General features: G+C 39.3%; 1 protein-coding gene across 2 annotated transcripts in view; it reads left to right on the plus strand.

Annotated features, from left to right (window-relative positions):
* The first annotated feature begins 366 nt into the window (after positions 1–366).
* The window catches only part of SNX6 (sorting nexin 6), a 55908-nt gene continuing 35837 nt past the window's right edge, over positions 367–20437 (plus strand). The window contains exons 1-5 of one of the 2 annotated variants that reach the window (XM_037136075.2): positions 367–580; positions 739–786; positions 13868–13972; positions 16775–16885; positions 19884–20005. In XM_037136075.2, the coding sequence (XP_036991970.1) occupies positions 575–580; positions 739–786; positions 13868–13972; positions 16775–16885; positions 19884–20005 (392 nt within the window). In that variant the 5' untranslated portion in view covers positions 367–574. The other variant, XM_037136073.2, reaches the window with a different exon arrangement.

Genomic DNA, 20437 nt, shown 5'->3' on the forward strand with positions numbered 1-20437 from the left:
GTCTGGAACATTTCTTGGTATAAAGGAAAGTAATACTCTTGTAATGCCAACAGCTCATTTTTATAGTGCTCAACCACTCGTGCCCTAAACTCTCAGGTACTTATTACCTCGCCACCAGTAAAAACTTGATTACAGCCCGATTGCGTGAAGGCCCTTGATTCCCGCAACTACGCTGGCAAAATATTAATTGGGATTAATTATCCTGTAGCACAATACAAAGATTAGATGATTTATTGTGGCTTCCGGAGGGCGCTTGCTTCGTTTTTCTCTGCAGCCGTCAGGCAGAGAGAACTGGACAGCTCCTGGTGTGGCTGGCGGTAAGCTCTTCCTGCGTCGGAGCGGGTCTGCCACAAGACGCGCCTGAGCGTGAGTTCCGGCCTACCGGCCCTCGGACTTGGGTGGGTTGACCTTGGACACAGTGCCCCTCCTTCCGTCTTCTAGCTCATGGACCCCAGCCCCCAGCGCCCAGGCAGGGCGGGGCTGCTCCAAGGCCCCGCCCCCTCCAGCTGCGGTCTGCTCCCTCTAGATCCCCGGTGCTTTGAGCGCCTGCGCTGGCCCTTGCCTTGGAGCAGCCATGATGGTGGGTGTTCTCTTGGAGCGTCGGGGCCCAGGCGCCACGGTGGGGGCGGTGGGCGCGGGGCGGGTGTGGGGGCCCCCACCGGCCTGGCACTAATGTCTCCCTTTGTGTCTTCCTCACTCCATCCTTTCCCCGGGCGCCGGGCCCCTTCGATCCCGCAGGAAGGCCTGGACGACGGCCCCGACTTCCTCTCGGAGGAGGACCGAGGAGTAAGTTCTACCTCGTAGCTTGTAGGATCCTCCCTCCCCGCCCTTGGACTTGGGGTGTGATATTCGGGAGGGCCGGGGCAGCGCTACACCCCTTCCGGCAGGCCTCCTTTCGGTTTCCTCACCGCACCACCTTCCTGCAGGCCTTTCCCCCCTCGGGGTCCCGCAGCCGCTCTCTTGACCCCCGACCCCAGCTCGGACCCTGTAGTGGAATTCCTCCCCTTCCCGGGCCAGGGTGCAGGTGGGGGAAGTAGAATCTGGAGTCGGACCCTGACCTTCCTTCGCCACTTTGGGGCTACGAAAACCCATCTTCAGACCTTCCGGGCGGCACCCTCAATTTCCCCTGTGGATCTCAAATCTGCTCCCGCCCACCCTTCATTCTCTCTGTAACATAATAGTACAGGTTTGTTCTAAATTATTCTTTGTGAGAGATATTACAGACAACGAATCTTAACTCTTCTCCAGTATCCTACCAGATTTTGCCAAGTGCCTATAGCCCACAGTATGTAGCTCACATTACTTAATGTCCAAAATAAACACCTTTTGCAGAGTTACCTTGGTGTTATTTTGAGGCGAATTGCATTCTACTTTAGAAAGGACGTTCAGGGCTCCGATTTCTCCCTCCCACTCTTTCCCCCCATTTGCCTTGGCTGAAGGGTGGTAATCTTTATAGTGCCTTGTGCAAGTGAGCACTTGAAAAATACTGATATAAGGTGATTGCAGCTCAGCAAAGTTCCATGATTCCCTCGCATTTATCAGCCTGCACTTTAGTTTTCCATTTTGCTTTTACTTATTTATCTTAGGTAATATGAGAGACACATCTAGTAGTAGATTTTTGGCAGATGATAAATATTCTTTTAGAATTTTTAAAAAATAAGATATAAGGTAGTATTCGCTAATGACCTTTATAAAGCTTTCAAAGGATAAGACAGATGCAGAGAATGCTGCATACTTTTTACTTGATAAATGATTAATTAATTTCTCAGTTTACACAAAAGCATCATTTAAAATGTTTAGTCAGTGCAAAAACGTCATAGGATTTGTGGTTATTTCTGAAAGTTGTAGTTTCTGATTAATTTTAAAATATATAGTTTGCGTAAAAATGTATATGTATCTTCTGGGGTAAGACAGTAGACTTGCAAATTGTATTTTGAATTTTATTTTATTTATTTATTTATTTTTAGAGGGGAAGGGAAGGAGAGAGGGAGAGAAACATCAATGTATGGTTGGTTGCCTTTCCTGCGCCCCTGCCGGGAACTGTCCCGCAACCCAGGCATTTGCCCTGACTGGGAATCAAACTGCAATCCTGTGGTTCGTAGGCCTGGGCTCAATCCACTGAGCCACATCGGCCAGGGCTGTATTTTGAATTTTAAATAGAGGAAACTAGCAGAGTTCTTCAGTGAAAAGAAACTAATTGATTATAGCACAAACTGAATTTTCTAAATATAAAGCATATGGCCTTTTCTTTCCTTACTGTTTTTTTAATCCTCACCAACAATATGTTTTTATCAATTTTAGAGAGAGAGAGAAACATCTATGTGAAGGAGAAACATTAATCAGTTGCCTCCTGTATGTGCCCAGACTGGGATCAAACCAGCATGATCTTTTGGTGGACAGGAAGATGTTCTAACCGAGTCACCCGGCCAGGGCTGGCCTTTTCTTTTTTTAGATAACAACTGTGTCTTATTTTTGTGGTCTACCAGGACACAGGATTTGCTCCCTTGTAAAAATATAGTGTTCAGTAAAAGTATTAATTTTTTAATATTTATGTTGATGTAGGGTATTTTCCAGTAAACATTTGTGTTCCTGGCTTTATGCCTTTGGTAAGAATTACTTATGGAACTGGAACCATTTAAGTAATGTGTCCAAAAACATTTTCCATGCATTAAAAAAATTAAAGGGAGAGGAGGACAAAGAACGTGCCTGACCAGGAGGTCTTGTAGAATCTTGTGGTTGAAAGTTTTAATGCAAAAATGGAAAATATTACCATATATTAGAAAGCATTTAGAAGACCATGATGAATATGGATGCATGTTCAGATCTTTCTTATTTTTGCCCTGTGGAACAGGGTGAATCATAATTCTAGCTGGGCACTGTCTAAGTATTTTCTCATTATATTGTCTCATTGTCCTTGTGAAGATTTTAGTCTTCCTGTTTTACAGATGAAAAATCTGAACCTTAAAGAAAGTAAGTTTCAGATCACATGGCCAGTGTAAGAGAGGTGGACTTCAAATCTATGTTTCTTTTTTTATTTTTTAAAATTCTATTTATTTATTTTTAGAGAGAGGGAGAGGGGAGTAGGAGAAAAACATCAATATGTGGTTGCCTCTCAAGTGCCCCTAATGGGGATCTGGCTGCAACCCAGGCATGTGTCCTGACTGGGAATTGAACCTGCGACCCTTTGGTTCACAGGCCAGCACTCAATCTACTGAGCCACACCAGCCAGGCTCAAAACTGTGTTTTTGACATCAGAGCCAGTGCATGTATTTCTCAAAGTGGCATTGAAACACTTGCATCAGAATCACTTTGGGTGTTAGAAAAACAAGTTTCTGGCTCTGTGCCCTAGTAAATCAGTCTCTTGAAGGGGGAGGAGAACAGAAGACTACTTTTTAAACAAGAACCCAAGAAGATCCCATTGTGCACTGGAGTTTGATTATAGCTGCACAAAGTTATCCTGCTGTTTCCTCATTTCAGGAATAGAAATAGCTAGCCTTTTAAATTTCCTTGTATTGTGCTTGTTCTGATAGAAATAGATTGCCATAATGAGAACTTTTAGATGTTGCACTTATGGTTTAGATTACCTTGGTCAGCCTTTTAATAGAGTCTCAATGGAGTAAAAGCATGAAGTGCACAGTTGATATGAATTGCAGAGAGGACAGTATGGATTCAAAAATAATAATATAAGCATTTCATTCAAAGCAGCAAGTAAGCAGAATTAAAGTCAATATGTTTAAATAAATTTTTAAGCAGCTTTAGATTTTCATCATATTTGAGATAGAGAATCTTACAGTCTTAAGAGAGTATTGTTTTGTGAGAAACTTAAAAGACAAACTTTAAGAATACACAATATTGAAAATTATTGGTCACTTTTTAATCTTTTCAGCCATACCTCTACATAATAGGGTATTTTTCCCAAATAAATAAATGTTATTTAGGAAACAAATGAGCCCTTTGAACTAGACACAGTTGCTCTCATGTGCTTCTTAAATAAGAGCAGTGGGTGCCAGCGTGATGTCTTAATTCTCTTAGCATTTGGTTTGAATTTAAGTATATTGTTTCAAAATTACTTCAGGTGGAGTAGCCACACATCTCCTGGACTCCTAGCCCTGTTCCTTCCTCTGTATTCCTTAGCTTCATAATATCATAATTTCCCAGTCGTGCAAGCAAAAAACCTCAGAAACATACACTCCATTCCCATATCAGGACATGCACTGAGGCGCCTCAGAAATGTCATGTATCCTGTCTTTCATTTGCATGGCCCCAGTTAAGGTCCTTACCTGTCATTGGTTGGTGTGCAGTCTTACTACTTTCCAATCCAGGCTTTGCAAATCTTATAGCTCCACTAGCCAAAAGGACTTAATGGACCCAATTCTTTTTGCAACAAGGTCCAAATTCCCTAGGCTAGAATTAAACACCATTCATAACCCTTTCGAGGCTGACTTCATTTCTTAGTATTTTCCCCAGACACACACTCTAGGCATACTCTAGTCTACTTGTCACTGCCCAGGCACCTCTTTCTGCACTTTATTGTCTGCTTTATGTATGGTTTTCAGTGTTGTGGAGTGCTTTATTTTTTTCACTTTTTTTCTCTTGAAATTCGACTTTCAAGACTTGACCTAGATGTTTGCATTTTCTTTTGTACCTGCACAGCATTTAGCTTGATCACATTGTACACTCATTGGTAGTTATTTTAGATGATCACATTGTACACTCATTGGTAGTTATTTTAGATAAAAATGTGACATAGATTCTGTTGGCAGAGAAAAATTCTTGTCTTGTGACCATCACAGTGTAATGAGGGATTTAACATAAAGTGCAATAGGAGCACAATGGAGAGGGTGCTTAACTTTGTTGGAGGCGGGATAGTGAAGATAAAATGATAACTAGACACTGATAAAACATTTACTGCATGCCAGGGACCATCCATATATTAATTCTCATCCCTGCGAAGTAGCTGCTATTATTATTCCCACTTTGGAAAGGAAAGCTGGGGTAGCAGAGATGAGCTTGCTCAAGATCACATAGCCAGTACAAGCTGGAATCAAACTCAGGCATTCCAGATAATGCAGAGAGGCATGTGTAGATAATTTGGTCCTACTTGGAGCACTTGTTCTTACTGGAAGCAGGGTAAATAGCAATACTATATAGAGTATAAAGTGCATAATGATAAAGGCTCCAGGCAGTGGAGACCTTCTGAAGTATTTTAACCTGGAAAGATTTATACCCAGGTGAAATTAGCATTGTAAATTACTCTGATGGTGTGGTGGATTGGCTTTTCCTTTTAGAAAGCAGAGAAACCAATCAGTAGGTATTGTTGCAATGAGTCCAGATGAGCTAGAACTAAGGCAGTGAAAGGGGGGATGGAAGGGACATAGCAAAGAGATATTTAGGAGATAGAATTGACAGGACATATGACTAAAAAATACATGGAGTGGGCATAGGAGAAGGAGAAAATGAGGGATATAGAAGAGCAGAGTTAGAAGGTAGATAATAAGTTTGATTTCAGATGTTTACTTTCAAGTACCTGTGAGGCATCTGATCTCTTCCTTGCTAAACTAGAATGTAGGGTCTGTAAGGGTGAGGATTGTGTCTTTTCATTGCTCTATTCCTAGCACTTAGGGTATAGCTGGCACATTGAAGACATTCAGTTGTTTAATTGAATACACTCAGGTGGATATGTCTACTTGGTAACTTGAAATTGTGAGTAGGAACTTAGAATACCAGTTCTGAGTTGAAGATACAAATTTAGGAGTTATAGTCAAGAATGGCTAAGATTTCCAAGGCTAGATAGCACCCAGAGGAAACCAACATTTAAGGCCCAAGGGGAAGAAATAGGCTAGTTGGCAGGACTAGAGAGCATAGGAGCAGAATGAGAGGAGTCCCCAGAAGTTAAGAGTTACAAGGGAGTGGCCAGAATGATCACCAAAGCGGAATACTGCAGAGAGGTGAAGAAGACTGAAATTCTTCTGGATTCCCAAACTGGATTTGGGAATTCCCAAACTGGATTTGGGCATTAGGTACTCAGTATGCGAGGGTTTTGTGAGATCAAGGCTACCTTGGAAGAGAAGTGTATGAGCAGGTCCTGGAGCAGACAGGAAGATGAAATGCTCAGGCGGACAGGCATTTCGGCCCTCCACAGGACACCACTTCTGAGAATGTGGAGATGATGAGGCTAGATTTACTTGTGGAAAGGTTTACTGATGTGTGTGAGGAGAAAACAGCTGCTAATGTTATTTCTTTGGGGTGTGGGAAGCAAGGTCAGGTGTTGAGGGTGGGGATGGAAATGTGGTAAAGGGTTGAGGTGGTAAAAGTTTGGAGTAGTTGCTGAAGGGAATCGGAAGGGGAGCTGGTGGGGGAGTGGTGGAAAAATGGAAATAACTGTACTTGAACAACAATAAAAAAGTTATGAAAAAAAGGGGAGCTGAGCAGATCTGCTTTGGACTGTTGAGTAGTTATAAGAGCCTAATGTAATTTGGAGACAATTAACTTATAGTATAAACAATTATGACTTTTCTCTAGCCACACTCAGCAGCTCAAAAAAGAAAACATTAATGGTCATCTAATCCTGAGTGTGGGAATTTGCCAGCCTGGTATGGCAGAAGAGCAATGTGAGTTGGTAGGACTAGTAAGAAAGGTGTTGCAGTGACATGTGAGTGGACTGGAAAAGGAGGAAAGCAACGAGGGGGTTAACAGACTGGAAATACGTGGAAAGATCACAGGACTAGAGGGATTGATAAGGTCAAAGTATACACAGTAAAAGTGGTGAGAGCATTTTATTACGTAATATTGTCTTCCTCACTACAAATAGATTTCTTGAAGGCAGTTTTTTTGTTTACCTTACACCCTCCACAATGCCTAGGACAGTTGTTTGCAAAAGACCGCTAAAAACAGTTTAAACTGTAAAAACAGTTTATTGAATAAAGTCACATTAGTATATATTCTCTAAAGAGTAAAGGGTTTTATATGTATATGTATATGTGTGTATATATATATATATACTGTCAGTAATATAACTCTGGCTTGGAGGGAATGCATAGCTAAATACCATTAGTACTACTACCCTAGTAATGTTTTATTGTTTCTGGTATGGGGAAATCTGGTTGCAAAGTCACCAGTTGTAACTTTTCTCTAGCCACCTTCAGCTTCTCAAAATGTAAGCGCAAAGTTGATGGTACAGTTGATCCTAAACAAGGGAATTTGCAAGTCAGTTATGGCAAAAGAGCAATGGGAGTTGATGAAACCAGCAAGAAAGACATTGGAGTGACCTATTATGTGATCCTAGAAAGTTTTGTTGTACCTGGTATGGTATATGAGCAGAAATCTGGTTGCAAATACCAGTTTCCAGAAAATGTATGTGTAATAAACCATTGGTTTGACTGCTGGGTATACAGAAGATAGAGTAATAATGTAAACAATATATTACAGGATTTCAGAAATCTTAACTGTGCTAGGAGTTAAACAAGTTCTGGACCTGAAATAGTGAACTTAATGGAATTTACTTCTGTCTGTCTCATGGATTTTTTTAATTGATTGTATCATTACCTGGAAATACTTTCTTAGCCTTGTTATGGTTACCACTTTCCTTTCTGCTCACCTTTTCCATTCAACAAATATTTGTTGGGGGCTCTCCCTGGGAATATAGCAGTGAACAAAACAAATGAAAATCTTTGTTCTCATAGAACTGACATTCTAGTCAGGGAAGACCATTAAAAAACAATAAATAAGATATAATAGATGGTGAACAAGTGCTATGAAAAATCAAGGGAGGGCTCGGAATTGTTACAGGGGGAGGGGTGTGAGTTGCACTTTTAGCTAGGGTCGCCTGCCAGGCAAAGCCTCCTTGAGGTGACACTTCAGTAAAGACTTGAAGGAAATGAGGGAGTGAGCCGTGCAGATAGGTATCTGGGGGCAGGATGTTCCGGGTGGAGGGAACAGTAAGTGCAAAGACTGCTGAGGTGGCAGCATGTCTGTCTGTGAGATAAGGAACAGGCCATATGAGTCAGAGGAATAGCAGCTTAGTCTGAGACCCCAGATACCATGCCGCTACCATAGCAGCGTGTCAGATGCAGATTATACAGGGCCTGGGGATCCACGGTAAGGACTTTGGCTTTTCTTCAAGCAAGAACCTCCCAGATTTTGAGCAGACGAATACTTTCTAGTTTAATGGATTGTTCTGGTAGCTCTATAAGGGATAGATTGAAGAGGGAAAAGGGCAGAAGCAAGAGATCAATTGGGAGGCTGTTGTAAGAGTAATTTTTCTTCATGTTTTCCTCTGTTATCCATCTATATATATTTGCTTTTCTGGAAAAAAACTAATTTTAGGAATGATTCTAAGGTACTTTATTTTTTGTAAATTAAAGATTTTATTTATTTTTAGAGGGGAAGGGAGGGAAAGAGAGCGATGTGTCAGTATGTGTGATAGATACATCCATTGGTTGCCTCTCACATCCCCCAGCTGTGGACCTGGCCTGGAACCCAGGCATGTGCTCTGACTGGGAATGGCACTAGCAACCTTTCAGTTTGTAGGTTTGTGCTCAATTCAATGAGCCACACCAGCCATGGCCTCTGGTAGATGCTTTATAGTAAATGAGTCAGTGTAGTAAGCTAGTAGTGAACGGCTTCTTTACTGAATAAATACATGGAGAGAATTATTCTATTGATGATAGGGCAGTGTCTTTAAATTATTTTTCTAATGATACTATATTTGTGTTGCTTAATCCATTTTCTCTTCTAGTTTCTCCCTCTCTTTTTCTTTAATCCTCATCCAAGAGAGAGAGAGAAATATCAATGTGAAAGAGAAACATCAATCGGTTGCCTCTTGTAGGCTCACCCACCGGGGATTGAACTTGCAACCTAGTCATATGCCCTGACTGGAAATTGAACCCACAACCTTTTGGTGTACCGGCCAGGGCTAATCTTTCTCTTGGTCTTGACACAAGTGTTTAACCTAGTTGGTCTCTGGCAAAAGAAAGTACAATGTTTATTGGCCCAGATAAGGATTAAATCAGTGAATGTAGTCTAATTAGAATTTCCTTAAACTGACCTCACTAGTTATAGAAAGTTAATTAAGTGTTGGTGAATCACAAGTTCTTTGCTTTGATTTTTTTTCCCTAATAAAAATGCTCTGTGCCCTGACTGGTGTGGCTCAGTGGATTGAGTGTTGGCCTGCAAACCAAAAAGGTCACCAGTTTGATTCCCAGTTGAGGCACATGCCTGGGTTGTAGGCGGGGTCCCGGTAGGGGGTGCAAAAGAGGCAGCCAACTGATGTTTTTTCTCAAACGTCTATTTCAGAAGAAAAAAAATGCCCTAAAATCATCGACTTTTCTTTAAACAGAAGGAAATATGCCATATATTTTATGTAATTAACACTAAATATACAATATGACATTTTATCAAATCTAGGGTACAATTGATTGGAAGATATATTTTCTTTTATACCACTAAGCGAAAAACCATGATTTGTATCAATTACAAGGCGTTTCTGTTTCAGATATGTTAAAATGTGACAAATATGCATCTAGAATTTAAGAAATAAAATAGCAGGTTTAGTTTTTAGTGAAATTTTTGTATTGGTGTGGAGACTATTTTATTATATTGGCTAGCTTTATGACTCCTTTTTATAAATCCCCAAATTCTTAATTTAATCTCACCTGCAATAGTCCTTTTTTTTTTTTTTAACCAAATAAGGTATCATCCACAGGTTCCAAGGATTTGTATGTGGATATTTTGGGGGGAGGCTGAATATGAGTAAATAGAAAAAAGAAAACAGTTTTCTTAAACTAGAATTATGGTAATGGGTTGGAGAAGAGGTATGAAGAGGTACGAAGACCTAAATAAAACTAAACAGAAGCAAGAACACCAAAAAACAAAGTATTCTCTAATGTTTCCAGTATTGGAAAGTCAGTGAGATAAATGGAAAATGAAAGAAAACTTCTTTGTAATTCCAGCCAACTTTTTATTTCATTTCTTTTGTCAGACTGGGCTACATGTAGCAATGAGTATGATAACAGTTTTTTAGTTTTTTAAGTATATTTTATTGATTGTGTTGTTACAGTTGTCCCATGTTTTTTCTCCCCTTTCTCCCCCTCTGCCCTGCATCCCCCCATCCCTCCAGCATCCCCTCCCCTCCACCTTAGTTCATGCTCATAGGTCGTGCATGTAAGTTCTTTGGCTGCTTCAATTCCTATACTATTCTTAACCTACTCCATTCTCCCCGCTCCACCTTCCCACTGGTAACCCTCCATGTGATCTCCATTTCTGTGATTCTGTTCCCATTCTAGTTTGCTTAGTTTGTGTTTGTGTTTTTTAGGTCCAGTTGTTTATAGTTTTGAGTTTGTCATTTTACTGTTAATATTTTTTGTATTCTGTTACATTCAAATTTATTGAGACAAAGTGCACTTTTTTTTTAAGACTTTACTTATTTATCTTTAGAGGGGAAGGGAAGGAGAGAGGGAGAGAAATATCAATGTATGGTTGCCTCTTGTGTGTCCCCTGCTGGGAACGGGCTTGCAAACCAGGCATGTGCCCTGCCTGGGAATTGAACCGCAATTCTTTAGTTCTCAGGTCGACGTTCAATCCACTGAGCTACACCAGCCAGGGCTACTGTTAATATTTTTTTAATGATTTTATTTATTTATTTTTACAGAGAGGGGAAGGGAAGAAGAAAGAGAGGGAGAGAAACATCAATGTGTTGTTGTCTCTCACATGCCCCAGACTGGGGACAGGGCCTGCAAGCCAGGCATGTGCCCTGACTGGGAACTGAACCAGGGACCCTTCGGTTTGCAGGCCCATACTCAATCCACTGAGCTGTATCAGCCAGGGCCACTGTTCATATTTTTTATCTTTTTTTCTTAAATGTCCCTTTAGCATTTCATATAATAAGGGCTTGGTAGTAATGAACTCCTTTAGCTTTACCTTCTCTGGGAAGCACTTTATCTGCTTTTCCATTCTAAATGATAGCTTTGCTGTATAGAGTAATCTCGGTTGTAGGTCCTTGCTTTTCATGACTTTGAATACTTTCTAGCCCTTCTTGCCTGTAAGGTTTCTTTTGAGAAATCAGCTGATAGTCTAATGGGAACTGCTTTGTAAGTAACTCTCTTTTGCTCTTGCTGACTTTAAGATTCTCTCCTTATCCTTAATTTTGGGTAATTTAATTATGATGTGTCTTGGTGTGTTTCTCCTTAGATCCAGCCTCTTTGGGGACTCTTAACTTCTTTGGCTTAATATGTCTATTTCCTTCTCCAGCATGGGGAAGTTTTCCTTCATTATTTTTTCAAATAAGTTTTCAATTTCTTTCTCTTCCTCTTCTCCTTCTGGCACCCCTATGATTCAGATGCTGGAACATTTAAAGGTGTCCCAGAGGTTTCTAGGCCTCCTCATTGTGTTGAATTATCGTTTCCTCAATCTGTTCTGGTTGAAAGTTTCTTTCTTTCTTTTGTTCCATGTCATTGAGTTCCAGTTTCTTTCCCTTCACTATTGGTTCCCTGTATATTATTTCACTTTGTATAGCCTTCACTTCTTCCTTTATTTTGCAACTATACTCAATGATTTCTGTGAGCATCCCGATTACCAGTGTTTAGAACTCTGCATCTGATAGGTTGGCTGTCTCGTTGTTTAGTTCTTTTTCTGGAGTTTTTATTTTTATTTTTCCATTTGGGCCATATTTTTTTTGTCTCAGCACACCCATTACATTATAAGGGGTGGAGCCTTAGGTATTTCCCCAGGTGGGGCAACCCACGTTGCTGCTGTATTGTGAAACTGTATGTGGGGGAGGGGTCGGAGAGGGAAAAATGCTGCTTGTTTAGCTGTCACTGCGTTTAGTCAGTTACCCCGCTTCCCACAAGGGGATTGTGCTCTTTCAGGTGCTGCTCTGGTGTTGATTCCCAGGTGGGTGGACTTGTGTATGTTCTAGGATCCTATGGGTCCTAGACCCTAGAGAACCCCTCAATGGGTTCTCTGTGAGACTGGGAGTTTCTCCTGCTGTCACAGCCCTACGGGTTTTTACAGCCAGAGGTTTTGAGGCTTCAGTTTCCCAAGCTGAAACCCTGGGTTGCATGGTATATCTTGCTCCCCAGTTGTTTCTCCTGGCTCACCCACACATGAATGTGGGATCACCCGGTCCTCCAGCCACTGCCTCACCTGCTCAGTCTGCCAGCCACTGCCTTGCTTCACGTTGTCTCTGTCTGGCTGCCCATCTCCATTTCTCCTTCCAGTCTGGATGAATGTTTCTTTAACTCCTTGGTTGTCAGACTTCCATGCAGTTCAATTTTCTGGTAGTTCTGGTTGTTTTTTGTTTTTAAGTTGGTTCTTGTCCTTCTTTTGGTTATGCAAAGAAGTGAAGCATATGTACCTACAGTTCCATGTTGGCCTGATCCAATACCAGTTTTATGTACATCATTTTTAAATGGGGAGGGTGGAGGTGGACAAAGGGGAAAAAAATGAGACAGCTATAATAGCAAGAAACAGTAAAATGCAAAACCCCCCCACAAACTTTGCAATAAAAAAATAATACTGATAGAAATTTAACTTAAACTTGTTAAAGTTATCAGTAAAATTTATATTAAATCCATCATAATGTCATGCAAATTAAAGTGATTAATTTCTCCTGTGTCTCTTAAGTTTAACTTTATGTAATGGTATTTATCTTTTAAAGCATCTACTCAGTCTAGGACCAATAGTGCAAAACATGAAATAGAATGTTACTTTTTTCATTACTAATAAGATTAACTTTATTTAATGAAAAACTTAAAATTAATTTTTTAATAAGTTACAAGATTTCTGTTTAAAGAAGGCTTTTAGCCTATTTATAAAAGTAATATGTGCATATTTTGGACAATTGAGAGAATAAAAGGAATATATAAAAAAGAAGATCCATTGCTATTCATTTTGTTTCATTTCCTATAAGCAATTTATATATACATTTTAAAAAATATAATTGTGCTCATAGAATATAAACTGTTTTGTTGCCAGTATTTTTTCCATTTACTTTGTAAATGAAATTTGAAATGCTAATAACCAGGTGAGATCGTCAGTATGAGTTCTGGGTTTTACAGCTGGAGTAATTGAAGCAGGCTAGTTAATTAGACTTTAAATATTTTATATCTTTGAAGCTGGCTGAGACTTATTTTCTCTTTTAGTGTATTTGATTCTTTTGTAAGTCTCAAAATTACCCAACCATGTTAGAATGCTTATTTGTTTAAAGGGGAATGACAATGAATGAAATTTAAGATTATAAGTGGAAGAGTCTTTTCATAGACAAGTAAATGTAAGTACTAAATAGGAGACCACATCCAATTATTCTAATATGCTGAAGCTTAGAGAATAAGATGTGAAATTTAATTCAGATCACAGTAGTTATTGAGTGCTATATATTAGGATTTTTTAGCACTTATGTGTAATATATTTAACTGTATTTAATAGTTTCATTGTATATGCCCAAATTAAAATAACGAATAGTTACAATTTTTGGTTTTTTAAAATTATTTTTCTTGTTCTTAAACATAGGTATTTCTTTAATTTTAGAGAATTTGAACTTTAATGAGCTGTCTTCTTGAAAAATAGTTTACTTTAGGTGTGAAACTAATGAATCAATCATAGTTAACACATTGACTTATACAAAGCAAAGTATAGTTGAATGGTATAGAACAAAAACTAGTTAAGATGGTAATATACCCAAAGTATCTGCTGTAGAATATGTATGTAGATTAAATGAACTACATTTATTTTTTAGATTTTAGTTTTATTTTTTAGATTTAAGATTCTTTTGTTACTTTAGTTTTTTGTGTTGTTTTACTATCTGGGAGAAGGGTAAAAATAATATAAAAGCCCACAGAATTTTCATTAAGGTATTGTTTTCTTTTTCTAGCTTAAAGCAATAAATGTAGATCTTCAAAGTGATGCTGCTCTGCAGGTGGACATTTCTGATGCTCTTAGTGAGAGAGATAAAGTCAAATTCACTGTTCACACAAAGGTAAATGTGATTCTATACTTGTATTATTTTAGCTCTTTATTATGCTAATGTTACATATGTAATAACATTGATTGGAAGTTCAGTTTTGAACATAATTAGAAAGTTGTGGGGGGTTTTGGATGGATAGTTTTTACTTGTCATGATTCCAATATTCAAAACACTATATGTATAATTAAGAGAAAGAACTCAAAGGCATACAGACAGAAATTTCCCAATGCTGATTACTGAGCCCCAGCGACAGCTAACAATGACCGAGCACCTGCTGCATGAGTTCTTTGCCTGCATTACATGTCACTAATTCTCATAACAACTCTAAGACACAAACATTGTTATTATCTCATTTTACTTAGCATAAAAGGTATTGAAGCTTACAGCATTTAACTAATGTTACTCTAAAACAAAGCTGGAGCACCTGTGCTGGGTTTTTGTTTCATTCATTCATTCATTCATTCACTCACTCACTCATTCATTCATTCATTCATTCAAATTGTTGTTCAAGTACAGTTTTCTGTCTTTTACTCCCATCCCAGCCCCAAGTGCTTCCCACCTCTCTCCCACGTCCACCCCCCTTAGTTGTTGTCCATGTGCCCTTTATACTTGTTCCTGTAAATCCTTCCCCTTTTCCCCTGAAATTCTCTCCCCTCTCCCCTCTGGTCACTGTCAGCCTGTTCTCTATTTCAGTGTCTTTGGTTATATTTTGCTTGCTTGTTGTTTTGTTGTTTAGGTTCCTGTTAAAGGTGAGATCATATGGTGTTTGTCTTTCACCACCTGGCTTATTTCATTTAGCATAATGCTTTCCAGTTCTACCCATGTTTTTGCAGAGGGTAAGGAGCTCCTTCTTTCTGCTGCATAGAATTCCATTATGTAAATATACCATAGTTTTTGGATCCATTCATTTACTGATGAGCACCTAGGTTGCTTCCAACTCTTGGCAGAAAGAAGTTTTTTTTTAGTTTATAACTCATTGCTGCTATTTTAACAAAAAGAGTGTTAGGGAAATGTACTTTTTAAAGATTTTAACATTAAGAATGAATCATAAAAAAAGGATGAAATCTTACCATATGCAACAGCATGGATGGACCTAGAGGATATTATGCTAAGTCAAGTAAGTCCATCAGAGAAGGACAAGTACCATGTGATTTCATTCATATGTGTAATCTAAAGAATAAAGTAAACAAGCAAAATTGAAAGAGAATCCTAGACAAAGAACAGACTGATGGTTGCCAGAAGGGAAGGGGGTTGAAGGACTGGGGGAAAAGGTGAAGGGATTGCAGAGTACAAATTGGTGGTTACAGAATAGTTACAGGATGTAAAGTACAGCATAGGGAATATAGCCAATAATATTGTAGTAACTATGTGTAGTGCCAGGTGGGCACTGGAAATATTGGGGAGGGACACTATAAAGACTATGATTGTCTAATCATATGCTGTACACTAGAAGCTGATACAAAATAATACTGAGTGAAACAGTACTTGAAAAATAAACAACAAAACAAATAAGCAAAATACAACCAAAGACACTGAAATTGAGAACAGGCTGACAGTGACCAGAAGGAAAAGGGGAGGGAATTTCAGGGGAAAGATGTACAGGAACAAGTATAGAGGACACATGGACAAAAACAAGTGGGGGTGGAAATGGGAGGGAGGTGGGGAGCACTGTGGGGGGTGAGCTGGGATGGGAGTAAAAGACAGAAAACTGTACTTAAACAACAATTAAAATAAATTTTTTTCAAAAGAAGAAAACTAGACACGAAGTGTCTACTGTATGCTAGGAATATTTAGTGCACAGCACTAGCAAAATGCGCTATATACATTGCACGAGTAGTCAAAACTTAAGGGACTTACTGCAATAAGCAGACATACACACTTATGAAATGCTGCCTTTTTTCTCCCTAAAGTGCTACAACATTTCTAAGATGTTTAACTGAGTTGCAACTTTGCATTGTATTTAATACATTTAGGAATTGCTGAGGAGTTTTTCTCTTGGGATTTCAAACACTTTACCTCTTTTTCAACATTATGTATACAAATTGTGTTTGTGGAAAAACTAAAACATACATGTCTATATATCTAATTAGAATTGTTTTAGTTTCCCCGAGTATTAAACTCGTGTGACTTACAACATGAGTAGTTGAAAGAAACAAAACAATAGCAGCACTTGCATAGAGATGGAGCTTGGAGTAAAATTCTAAGTGTTTGAATATGTTGCTACAGCACGTATTGTGCTAATAAACTTTCTGCTGTAAGGAAACAGGTCTTTGTTCTCACTAACGTTTACTAGAGTCTGTGATGGTTAAAGGGTCGACATGATGTTTTCTGCACCAGTCTGTACTTCCTGTGAAAAGGTGTGTTCTTCTGCACATGGTATATTCACTTCCCTTCTTTTGGCAGCTGATTGTGAAGAGGGAGAAGATATGTAAAGATATTACTATAGGTGAGGAGTCATCAAATTAGGGTCCTCAGGCCAAATCTAGCTGCCTTCTGTTTTTGTAAATAAAGTTTTAGTGGAACACACATGTATAATACAGATTTAATTTTCTTTAGACTTTTATTAATATATTTTATCACAGTTTTCAATTTTGTTGTGTTCCTTCAGTTAATCAAATTACTGTCTTACAAACTGTTTTCATTTTAGATTTCAGCTTTCAGGCACATTTTCAGGTTGTAGATCTATTTTCCTTTGTTTGAATAGTTGAGTTCGGTATATAGTAATAGAATAACATTTAAGTAATGATGAAATGTTTATTAAAAGCTTTGTAGTATAATTTTAATTTTTATTCACAAGAACTTCTATCTTCGCAGAGTTCATTGCCAAATTTTAAACAAAATGAGTTTTCTGTTGTTCGACAACATGAGGAATTTATCTGGCTTCATGATTCCTTCGTTGAAAACGAAGACTATGCTGGTTACATTGTAAGTGTTAAGGTTGTTTTAATCCCATTTTTAGGTACTTTATAGATATTTCATGTTGAAATCTTGTTTAGCATTTTTAATGAACTAGTGTTCAAGGCAATTCAAAAATTGCCAGTTATTGAGACATAATTGGCTACCACATTTAATCTCGAATTGCCTTGTTTGGAGGTGTGAAGTGTGGATATGTTATGCTCCCTCCTTTAAATTTAAATTCTTACTGTGTATTAGAGTTGTAACAGGTTTATCTTAGGAGTTAAAGGGTTGTTACAAACCACACTGGATTTGAGCCCTCAGATAGGTAGATTACATTGAGAGGTGGAGGGCTGTTTAAGAGGTTATTTCATTTAAATATGTACCAGATGTTGTGCCTCAGCTATCATCCCAGCTGCTGACCACATTTGGATTTCATTGAAATCATCCTGACCTGATTCCATCTCCATCCTGTGGCCACTCCTTCTCAGTCATTTGCTTCTCTTTCTGCAAATGGTGGACAATTGGTAGTGCATTTTCATTTTCATACAATTACTAGTTTATATAAAGGATAAAAGTCTTTAAGAACAACCAGTGGAAGAGTGCATAGGACAAGGTGTGGGAAGGGGGCAGGGCACAGAGCTGTCAGGCCCTCGTCAAGGCCCGTCCCTCCCCTTCCCAGCATGTCAGTTGTGTTCGCCAACCTAGAAACTCCTTGTTCTCTTCCTGTGTTATCCCCACCTTTTTTTCCTCATCTTCTTGACTGGTGGCATTTTGTTACTACTTACTCCTTCTATACACTAAACACTCTACAAAGATAATAAAGACCATGTCTTAATTATCTTTATATGCTCTTTGCTCAGTCAGCATCATGCCTGGCTCATAAAAGATGCCATGTGCAGGCCTCAACAGTGTGTGCCAGACTATCTTGATGCTTGTTTCCTTGTTGTTTTACTTGGTATAACCCTTTTCTAACAGTCATTTTTATTTAACCTTTTACCTGCTTAACTCTTCTTCTTTTCTTACCTGCTGTCTTTAATTTTCACCATTTCCCCTTAGAAGTTCCCCCTTTGTAGGCCCTTGCTCCTAAGTTAACTTTTTTCTTATAGCCTTTCTTGAATAATATTTCTCTTATGGACTTTTTTTAAGGTAAGTGCTTATTTATTCCCTTACTGTGGGTGAATAGAATGAAATAAGTAATCCGTGTCTTGTTCTTTTCCTGTTTTTAAGCCAGTGCTTTCTGCTTCTGGTACACTCCTCCAATCCAGGAACCCTTTTAACATACCTTGTTTCATCTTATTGTTAGCACTCATTAATTAAAAATAATAATAAAACACAGAGTAGCATGAAGGTACTATGAATTCATTAATTTAAAAAATACATTTGTGCCCTGGCTGGTATGGCTCAGTGGGTTGAGTACTGGCCTGTGAACTGAAAGGTTGCCAGTTTGATTCCCAGTGAGGGCATATGCCTGATTTGTGGGCCAGGTCTCTGTTTGGGGGCATGTTGGGGCAACTTCTTTCTTGAGGTCCCCCCGGTGCCACGGACACATGTGAGTGAATAAATACAGCCGAGAGGAGATGAGATCTTTTGGGGGATGGAGGAGTGGGCTGTGGCCAGTTTCTCTGGGTAGAAAGAGGCCAGCAGCGGCCAGTTTCTCCGAGGAGAAAAAGGCCCCGAGCGCCCTCTTCCATAGCCTTTTATTGGGTTGTAATACACAGGAATACAGGGCGGCAAGGATCAAACAGTAGATAACATTTCAAAGAGGTCTGAGGGTTTCAGTCTGAGTGAGTGTCTGTCAGGAAGAGAGTTGCAGAAACTTTGGGAGACATACTCATTTCCTCTTGGACCTTTATCATATGATGAATGAAAGCATTCTTAGCAGAGCAGATTTCACAGGTTTATCAGCAAGTCTTCGTGATGCCAGATTTTTCCCCAGGGCACGCTCTGGCCAGGCTAGGAGCTGCACCTCTCCCCAGCAGGTATTCAGGCTTAAGGGGATTAGAGCCAGGAAGCACTTCTCCCAGAGAACATGGGGATTCAGGCTTTGACAAAGCTGGTGGGGGGGGGGTGAGAGTCCATTGCTCTCTGTTGCAGCCCCCTGAGTCCTTCCATGAAGGCCTCCCAGGTGATCGAGTCTGGCTTAGGTTGCCCCCCACCCCCGCCCCGCTGTGAGGGGTCTTACCGGTCGTTGACTTCTGACCAACCTCTGTTGCTACCTGAGACAGGCTTTGTCTCCCATGGCTGGCATTCCAGAGATCATCTCTTGCCCTTAGCTACAAGGGGTAGAGATACAATTCTTAAAACTAGACAGAGCAATCTACAACAGGGGCATTCGAGAAGCAGCCAATTAATGTATCTTTCATACATCGATGCTTCTTTCCTTCTCTTTCTCCCTTTCTTCCCCTTTCTCTAAAAATAAGTAAATAAAATATTTTTAAAAAATTTGTATTTGATCATACCACTTACATACTTTTTTTTTAGATTTTATTTATTTATCTTTAGAGGGGAAGGGAAGGAGAGAGGGAGAGAAATATCAATGTATGTTTGCCTCTCGAGTGTCCCCTGCTGGGAATTGGCCTGCAACCCAGGCATGTGCCCTGACTGGGAATCGAACCACGGTTGTTTGGTTCGCAGGCCCGTGCTCAATCCACTGAGCTATACCAGCCAGGGCCACTTACATACCTTTGACAATGATGTTCATATTTGCTCTACATATTTATTTAGTGTGTAGTCAGAGCTTAATATGCATATACATTTGAGGACTATAGGTTGCTATATAGGAATGTGCAGATTAAAGTTTAGGAACTAATATTCTAATACTAGAAAATAATGGTCTGCTATGTTTCTTCCTTGGCATGAACAATCTCAAGGATTTTAATTTCTAAACCTAATCAAATTCTCTACCTGACTTGGAATTTTAGTGGTGCCCAGTTCTTATTCATGAAGTCTTTTATGGTGGCTTGTGGTACAATTGCTGCAAGAAATAAAAGTCTGTAAGATTAGTGATTTGATTCTCTTATCATAGATCCCTCCAGCACCACCAAGACCTGATTTTGATGCTTCAAGGGAAAAACTACAGAAACTTGGAGAAGGAGAAGGGTCCATGACAAAGGAGGAATTCACAAAGATGAAACAGGAACTGGAAGCGTATGTGATTTTTGTTGTTGCTTTTGTTAATTGTGCTTGTTTTATGCCTCCCCCTTTTTTTGCTCTCCAATGTCCCATCCTCTTAATCATTTCACCACAGTGACCCTTCCTGAAAGATGCAAATTTAAGTCGCACAACCAGTGTTAGTGATCATGATCAGAGCCTACAGGAAAATTATAGAATAATTGTCTTCATTGTAGAATTCTTAAAATTAACGTTTTAAATAGACTCTGAAAATTGGCAATGGAGGACTCAAAAGTTTATAAAAAATAGTAGAAAGGGAAATAATAGCTTTTTAAAGCAGAATAAACTGTTTTGTTTTTTATTTGCAAGGCCTTAGTGATTAGCAACCTGGTGATCTTCTCTCAGTGTGTGCATATGCATACTGCCAACACTTCTCTTTCTCATGGAAGTGTGTGATGAGCAACTCTG

This window comes from Artibeus jamaicensis, unplaced genomic scaffold (genome assembly GCF_021234435.1).
Source record: "Artibeus jamaicensis isolate MK-2021 breed Jamaican fruit bat unplaced genomic scaffold, CSHL_Jam_final contig_3150, whole genome shotgun sequence".
Classification (NCBI taxonomy): Eukaryota; Metazoa; Chordata; class Mammalia; order Chiroptera; family Phyllostomidae; genus Artibeus; species Artibeus jamaicensis.